This window comes from Nicotiana sylvestris, chromosome 2 (genome assembly GCF_000393655.2).
Source record: "Nicotiana sylvestris chromosome 2, ASM39365v2, whole genome shotgun sequence".
In the NCBI taxonomy this organism is placed as follows: Eukaryota; Viridiplantae; Streptophyta; class Magnoliopsida; order Solanales; family Solanaceae; genus Nicotiana; species Nicotiana sylvestris.
The window spans coordinates 135,663,662-135,672,785 of record NC_091058.1 but is presented as its reverse complement, the minus strand read 5'-3'; the positions used below and the strand labels follow the sequence as shown (position 1 = coordinate 135,672,785).

Sequence of the window (9,124 nt, the reverse complement as noted above, 5' to 3'; positions counted from 1 at the left end):
ATGACTACTGCAGGAGATTTTACTGCTATGGAATCTGCATATATGTATTCACTTCAATACTCTGCCAAAGGAATTGTGAACCATTATCGTGCTTTCTCTGAGTTGGTTGCGAGTCTTGTAATTCCTTTGTTGATGTAAGTTCACAACCAGTGTTAAGAACCTTGTGTGCTATTTTGTGTCATCTATTAGAGTTATCTGTTTAGTTAATTAGGATATAAATCAGTACAAATTCGTGATAGTTTCAGCTCAACTGAACTATTTGTTTAGTTAAATTTATTCAATTGCTGTTTTATTCCTTTCCGATAAATTTTGTTCTTGAAACACGTTAACATCTTCGATGAGGCTGTAATTTGATTCGATCTTTAGATTTTTGTTTTTCTCTTTGATGAATGATTCAACCTGTGTTTGCAAAACATGAACTGAGGTCTTGAACAATTCGTTCCATTTGTCTGTATCGGAAGAACTCTTTTTGTTTCTTTAAGCTTCGCCATTGCAGCTGGAAGAAATCGATAGAGCTTAACATCTTGATTTTAACCACTAGTTAGTTTGGTTTTTGTTGTTGTGATTCTGTGATAAACTCAGCATGTTAGCAGGCTAAATGTGAATATCACTGTTTGGTATTATCGGTGTAGTTAAGTGATATCCTTTACTCAATTGTGATTATCGAGTGCCTAGTTCCGTGTCCTCGCTAAGAATGAATAGCATAAGTTAATAAAACATGTATCCATTGTATAAGTCTGTTTGATTAGCTCCTGATGCATTGGTTTGGCTTTTCATTAGTTCATGTAGTCTAAATCTAAGGCTCTTGACCTTTCCCACATAATTCTTAGAATTCGAGGTGTGTCATTTAGCAAAATTCCATGGCCCTCGCAAAGTTGCAAACGCGCAGTTGCTTTAGGCGCGTTGTTTTAATAATATTACCTTCCTAAATTCGGGTGCGCATTTATGTGACCCAAATCCAAATCTCAACAATGTTGAAATATGTTGAAAGCCACGGGTGCATTTATGTGACGTGGTTCGAGTCATATTTTAATAACATTGCAATCTTCTTTGATTAATTAAATAAAAGCGGTTAAAAAGTTAAGTTTGCACATAGGTTCGTAATTATTTAGAATCAGATAATTAAGCTGAGTATAATGGTTAAGCGACCGTGCTAGAACCACGGAACTCGGGAGTTCCTAACACCTTCTCCCGGGTTAACAAAATTCCTTACCCAAATTTCTGGTTCGCAGTCTGTTAAACAGAGTCAACCTTTTCCTCAACTCGGGATTTGAACCGGTGACTTGGGACACCATAAATCTCCCAGGTGGCGACTCTGAATCTTTTAAAATAAATCTCGTTTCGATTGTCCTTTAATTGGAAAAACTCCTTTATACACCTTCTCGGGTGGTGTAGTAAAAAAAGGAGGTGTGACAATGCCGCCCCTCTGAGTCTTCTAAAAATGGTGCATACGCTCGTGTAGCCCGCTTTTTCTGTAGAAATTATACCAAATAGAGCGAGGTTGGGCAAGCGACAAGGCCGGGCAGACTTTAGTGCTCCCGGTACGTCGCCCTCTCCTCGGCCCCAGTTGTCCGCTCGGGTACCCCAAGTCTAGACCAAAACCCCAGGATTTAAACCTAGAAAAACACAGCTTCATGTCGGATCCCTAGTAGTAACGTTTGTTTGCATCATGTGCATTTGACTTAGGGGATTCAACACAGGGGTTAGGTCCGTCTAGGACAGGTGTGCCCAAAATAACAGACCATCCTGATGCATTCTATATGCTATGTGAACATTTATTTGTTTTGGCTTGCATGTTGACCGGCTAGGGAAAATAAAGCAAATAAAAACCAAGAGTGATGTAGGGAAGGAAATAAAGCCTGGTTCTAAAGAAAAACCCTGGTATCTGAGAACATCCTGAAATTCTGCTATTTCAAAAGAGTCAAACACTGTGTCCTTTTCAAATGTGTCAAAGCTGACCGAACTACGCAGGTCTGATTCTAATTGGACATGGGGTGCGTAGGTAACCCGCATAGGGTTCGGCCTCATTTTTACAAATATTAAATAAAAGGTGTTGCAGGGTTTTAGTAAAAATAATAAGCTGACCCAGCTTCGGTTGTATTTAAGTCGTTTCTTACTGAAATAGCCTTAGATTACATTTCAATTGTCGAACGGCTATTTTTAGGAGGAATAAGCAAAAAGTGCTTTTTCCAATAAAATACTTACCCCCTCCCCCGGCCTCAAAATTCGTTTGGAATTGTGAAGGGGTCACATTAGCAAAAATGACCATTTTGCTAACATAGCAGTAAAAGGGGTCTTTGTTCGTTGATCTTTTTAGAAGATTTGTTTTGAGTCCATAAGAGTTAACCCTAAACTTAACCCTCTACAGGTACAAATGAATACCATCCAGGAATTATCACAAACCGTCATAGAAAGGGCTCGGATGCAGCTATATAGGTGGTGGGGTGATTTAGATGAAGATGGCCAAATTTGGGTAAAAGAGCAATTGGGTCCCTTGGTAGACATCATGCACATCAAGCCACGGGAGGATTTGATTAAGGCTTTGGTAACCTTTTGGGATCCCGTTCACAATGTGTTCCGTTTCTCAGATTTTGAGCTTACAACCACCCTGGAATAAATAACTGGGTATATTGATTTTGGCCAAGAGTTAAGAAAGCAGCAGCTTATATTCCCCAGGGCTCCCTTAGTGCACAAATTCTTCGATCTTTTGAAAATTAGCAAACAAATGAGCAAGGAGCGTGCGGGCAAAGGGAGTTGTGCATTCTACTTCTTGTATTTTAGGTTTGGACACTCAGGCGGGTTTGAAACACATAAGAAGGGGCTGAATAACAAACAGGACAAGAGCATATGGCAAATTCACAGACGATTTGCTTTCATCGTGGCATTTCTGGGAATCATGGTATTTTCGAATTCTGAGGGTACAATAGACCTTTGTATGGCCAGAATCGCTCAGGTCCTCGTCGACAAAAAAGATCACACACTTGTCCTATTGGTGCTGGCAGACATTTACCGGGCATTAACATTGTGCAAATTTGGGGGTCAATTTTTCGAAGGCTGTAGTATTCTTCTTCAGATGTGGATGATCGAACACCTTCGCCGTCATCCTAAGTTCATGAGATATGCCTCAGACGGGAACAATTTCATCAAAAAATACGAGGAAAAGGTGGAAGATTACATCCCACCGGAAGGGTTTGAAGCATGGGTTTCCTATTTGAGAAAATTGAGAGCAGATCTGATTGAAGGGACCATAGGATGGCTCCCAATAACAGAAATCATTTATATGACCGCTTCGAAGGGCCACTTGATGATATTGGGAGCGAGAAGTATACAACCATATGCACCACAAAGAGTTCTGAGACAACTGGAAAGATATCAGGTGATACCCGAAGAGGCAGACCTAAGCATTCAAGTCATCTAACTACACCTAGAAGCAATGATACCTGAGGCTTTAGTACAAAGAGATTGGAATTGTGGTCGGTATTTAAAAAGTAACACCCAAGTACCACACCCAGCTAAGGGCGAAGTTGATCCCAATTATGCCGCTTGGTTTGAAAAGAGTTTTCCTGTGTACAATGAGCCCGAGCCCGAACCTGCGAGGCCCGTCAAAAGGCCCCATGTTCAAGCTTTTGATGATAAAATTTAGGAGAGGTTGGCCTGGAGGGAAAATGAAAAGGAATATTAGGCCACCATCCATGATCTGCGAGAAGAGTTGAGAAATGTCACCTTCAATAATGATTTACAGTCACAAGAGGCTGAGGGTGAGAGGAGAAGATTGGTTTGAGAAAATGAAGCTCTTAGGGCCCAGGTTCAACAGCGGAAAATAGTAGCCGAGAATCCGGGCCGAAGCAGGAAAGATGAAAGGCTCATTTATAACCTTACTGAAAAGGTGCGTAACTACGAAGATGACCTGCAGAAAGCTGAGTTTGAACTAGAAAAAGCACAAACGAGGTTGGCTAAAAGTGCCAAAAGGCATGCAGCTTTCATTCAATAGACAAAAGAAAGATATGAAAGAAGGGTCACAAGTTGGGAAAAGGCGATTGGCAACCTCGAAGGTGAAATGGCTAAACAAGCCAAATATTTTAAGGTTGAGAGAGAACATTGTTACGCCTTAGTGTCACGGTTGGAAGAGAACCTACAACACTTGCGAGAGCAAAATCACGTTGCCACCCAGGTCTTAGAGGCTAGATCCTGTCATATTAGCCGTCTGTTGCAAGAAAAGGGTATCATAAGAAAGAGAGTTCAAAGGATTGTTGACTACATTACCATGAAATGCAGTGCGTGTGAGGACATGACAAGATCCATGTTTTTCGCCACTGTGATGATCTTTGTTCGTCAGATAATGGAAGAACTCTATTGGCTCCAAGATGAATTGGCAAGTAGGCCCGCTGCAAGACCAGTTGGTGTTCCTCGGGCAGGGTTAGAGGCACTGATGTTTTCTTGATTGTATTTTCTTCCTTTTTCGAGTCTGTATTTTCATGTTTTGAGTCTATTTTCAATTCCTAGAAAAGGCATGTCCTGAGTCTTAGAGTCCTAAAAAAGTATATTTTGAGTCTTTTGTAATTCAGTAAGATTGTATTAATGAAAATTTGAAGAAAAAAAACCACCAAAAATTGTTCTTTCAGTTTTCACATTTACTCCCAGAACTATGCTTGGTCTGAATCATGTGGGGTCATGATACATAGGCAATCTCCATAGGATTCGACCGTAACCCTAAGAGAAAAGAGAAGAAAGGGAAAACAAGAGAGAAAAATAAGAAAATCAAGAGAAAGAAACAATGGAAAAACAAGAGGGAACTGAGAGGATAAAAACAAAGAGAAAGCAAAGGCCAGAATGAAAAAGAGAAAAAAGGGGGAAAAGAGAAATTGCAAATGGAAATAAGGAAAAGACGAGATGACGCAAGCAGTCGATCAAATGCATAATAGAAACGGTTAATTGCTTAGGTGCATTCATTCCCCAAAATGTGTGGTTACCAATATGTTAAAGCCCTAATTACTAACAAGGTTGTTGTTGATGTATTGGGTCCAGTCAGGTGGTTAGTTGATTGGCATTCTGGCAACTCACTCCTACAACACCTGATCAAAAGACAAGCTGAACATGGCCAACCAAGAACTGGAGGCAAGTATTGTTGATCCGTCAAAAGAGGTGGAGGAATTGGATGTTAATGCGATGAAGTAAGAGATGTATAAGTTAAAGTAGCAAATGGCTGAAATGTTCCAGGCTTGGACGAAGGGGCATCCACCATCGGTTTATCCCGCCAACCCTGCTTATATCCTACCATTGGCCCAACCTCAGGAGCCTCCCACTGTGAACTCGTCTCCGGACTTTCCCCTCTACCAACAATGCTACGGTACCACTTCTCATACTTCTCAAGCTCCATCACCCAAACAAGTCCCATACCCTCCTCCACCAGTCACTCCCGTCTTTGTGGCACCTCCACCTGCTGTATTACAACGATCTTCCAGCGAGCCTTTGTTCCAGACTCATAACAACCAGTATTACCCCCCGATCCCACCTTCAAAGTTCCAGAACCATATTCTTACACCCCTCATCTTGATCTCCCGGTAGAGACCGAGAAGTCACCCAAAAATCTCGAACATGAGGAGATGATCAGAAAGGTCAAAAACTTAGAATAATTGTTCAGAGATATGAGGGGGGTTGGGAGGTCAAGTAAGTGTGGCCTATAAGGATTTATGTCTGTTCCCAGATGTTCAGTTACCAGCAGGGTTCAAGATGCCCAAGTTTGATCTGTACGACGGGCATGGTGACCCATTAGCACACTTAAGAGGATTTTGTAGCATTTTGAGAGGAGAAGGCGGAAGAGATGAATTATTGATGGCATATTTCAGCCAAAGTCTGAGTGGATTGGCATTAGAATGGTATACCAGACAAGATCACACCAGGTGGTACACATGGGACGATTTGGCCCAAGCCTTCGCCTACCATTTTTAGTACAATCTTGAAATTATCCCAGACCATTTGTCATTGACGAAGATTGAGAAAAAGCCCGGTGAGAGTTTCAGGGAATATGGATTCCGTTAGAGGGAGCAAGCCGCGAGGGTTGACCTCCAATGAAAGAAAGTGAGATGGTTGATTATTTCTTGCAGGCCTTGGAGCCCACTTATTTTGATCATTTGGTGTCAGCAGTGGGCAAGTCCTTTAATGAGGTTGTAAAAATGGGGGGCATAGTAGAAGAGGGACTCAAATCCAATAAAATCATGAGCTACTCAGCAATTAAAGCAACTACCCAGGCCATTCAAAACGGTACTGGGGTTGTGCTTGGGAAAAAGAAGAAAGAGGATGTTGCGACAGTTTAGTCAGGAGCTTGAGTCGGATCCAGGGGACCTTCCCGTTACTACAACTAGCCTCGACCCTATCACCAAACTTACCCCCACACTCTATATATCCCACCACAACACTATTACCCACCACCAGATCCCCATTTTTCCATCCATTATGCACAAACATACCCTCAATATCTTGCCCACGCGCAATGGCGTGCGCCAACTCCACATAATCCATACCCAGCTCCACAAAATACCTATCCGCCCCCAATGGCCTACCAAAATCCCCCTGGAACACGTTTCAAGCCCAATCATGCCACCAAGAATGAGAGGTTGCAGAAGAAGAAGACTTTCACTCCATTGGGAGAATCTTATACCAGTCTATTCCACAAGTTGAGACAGTTGGGCATGTTGAATCTGATTGAGCCAAAACTGCCAAATCCTCCCCCGAGGAATCTTGATCACTCGGTAAGTTGCGAATATTGTTCAGGTGCTCCGGGGCATGACACAGAGAGATGCTGGCATTTGAAGACATCTATTCAAGAGCTCATCGATACAAATCGGATCAAGGTTCAAGCCCTAGAGGCGCCTAATATCAATCAGAATCTGTTGCCGGCCCATTATAAGACCCATATGATCGAGTTGATACACAAAGGAGGGGAGCCTAAGAAACCCTCGCAGATGGTAATGATGATTCGTTCTAGCAAAGTCAAGCCAAGTGAAAAGTCAACCAGTGGAAAATCAGTGATCCAGTTGAAAGGGACAGAAAATAAACCATCTGTGGTAGTCGAGAAGGGGTCGTCAAGTATTGTCGAAGTGAAACCAGAGAAAGCTAAAGTGGTGGTACCAGGGGTAGCGAGTAAACCTGTTGTAGTCGTGAAGGGTGATCGTACAGAGCCTGTTATTATAAAACCGGTAACTCAGCTGCCAGTAATCAACAACAAGGTTGTTCCTTGGAATTATGAACAAGTGATAGTGAAGTATAAAGGGAAAGAAGTTAGAGAAGAAGTTTGTGAAGCTCATGGTCTGACTCGTTCGGGGAGATGCTTTGCCCCCGAAGAGTTAAGAAAATCCAGAACCCCCAAGGATAACCCGGTATTGGTAAAGAAATCTATGACAGAAGAGGAGGAGAAAGAGTTTTTGAGGAAAATGAAAGTGCAGGACTATTCTATTGTAGAGCAGTTGAGGAAAATGCCTGCTCAGATCTCATTGCTCTCATTACTGATCCATTCAGATGAGCACCGTCGAGCGCTGATGAAAATCTTGAATGAGGCCCATGTTCCCGACAAGATCTCGGTAAACCACTTGGAGAAGATAACAAACAAAATATTTGAGGTGAATAGAGTTACTTTCTCCGATGATGAGTTACCCGTAGAGGGTACCAAGCATAATAGTGCCCTGTATTTGACGGTGAAGTGCGAAAATTCTATGGTCACTCGAGTTCTGGTCGACAATGGGTCTAGTGCGAACATTTGTCCTCTCTCCACATTGAACAAGCTGAAAGTGGATGATGATAGAATTCACAGGAATAGCATTTGTGTTCGGGGGTTCGACGGCGGGGGCAAAGATTCAGTGGGTGATATAATATTAGAGTTGACGATAGGGCCCGTTGAGTTCACTATGGAATTTCAAGTGTTGTATGTGGTGGTCTCTTATAATCTTTTGCTGGGGAGACCTTGGACTCATGCCGCTAAGGTAGTGCCATCTACCTTGCACCAGATGGTTAAATTTGAATGGGACAGACAATAAATTGTGGTGCATGGTGAGGATAATATGTGTGCCCAGAGTGATGCCATCACACCTTTCATTGAAGTTGAAGACGACAAGGGGCCATGAGTGTATTAGGTCTTTGACACAGTATCAGTTGAGAAGGTCCCAGAGGGGAAAAACATTCTGGTTCCTACAGTGGCGGCCGCATCAGTCATGGTGGCTTTTGAGATATTGAAGAATGGTTTTGTACCTGGCAAAGGTTTGGGTGCTTCTCTGCAATGCATCATACAGCCAGTGTCTCTGCCCAAAAACTTATATACCTTTGGTCTGGGGTTTAAGCCTACGGCTGTAGATGTGAGACGAACCCGGAAAATAAAGAAGAGGGCATGGGCCCTTCCAAAGCCCGTCCCGCGTCTGCCTAGGTCATTTGTCAAGCCTAATGCTAGAAAGCGCCCAATAGAAACGGTTCCCGGTTCATTGATTGATGTTGATGGAGATTTGGATAAGGGGTTCAAGAGGTTTTCAGTGATGTTAACATGGTGGAAACTAGAGAGGGTTCTAGCAAGGTGGATGTGCAATTTGTTGGGCCCAGTGCAAAGATTAACAATTGGGAAGCTACTCCTCTCCCCACAAGGAAGGAGTTTTGGTAATTTGCTAGGTTGTGTCGAATAGTATGGGTTTTATCTCTTCTACTGGGTGATTCTAGGTTTTGAGGTGATATTCAGCATTTTTCTTTTTCCGACAGGAGAAATGTGTAGTTTATCGCATTAAGGTTTGAGCCATGCATAGAGTTACTTTGGTTATTTGTAAATGTGTGGAACATGAATCTATGGTTTAAATTCAGATCCATTTACTTGACTGTGTTGATATGATCTGTTCATGCATGTATAAAAACAAGCTTAATTGAATGTTAAGATCTCTTTTAAATTTGCCTATCGAGATAGTTTGAGATTGATTGTGGTGCATTTGATGTAATGTTGGAAGCTTTGTTCGGGTTAACACCCACAATGCTTCTGATTCTTTTGTTGCGTGCTCGGGAACTCGAATTCAAGTCCCACGCCCTTTTGGATGTTCAGTTCTAAAAGATTTGGGCTTCACATTAAGTTCGAATTTGAAGCAAGATGTGGACTTTG

General features: G+C 42.3%; 1 protein-coding gene across 1 annotated transcript; it reads left to right on the top strand.

Annotated features, from left to right (window-relative positions):
• Positions 1–6,551: 6,551 nt before the first annotated feature.
• LOC138885646 (uncharacterized) lies at positions 6,552–8,663 on the top strand. Its single transcript, XM_070166617.1, has 3 exons — positions 6,552–7,305; positions 7,516–7,976; positions 8,127–8,663. The coding sequence occupies exons 1-3, from the start codon at positions 6,552–6,554 to the stop codon at positions 8,661–8,663; spliced, it is 1,752 nt and encodes a 583-aa protein (XP_070022718.1).
• The last annotated feature ends 461 nt before the right edge of the window (positions 8,664–9,124 follow it).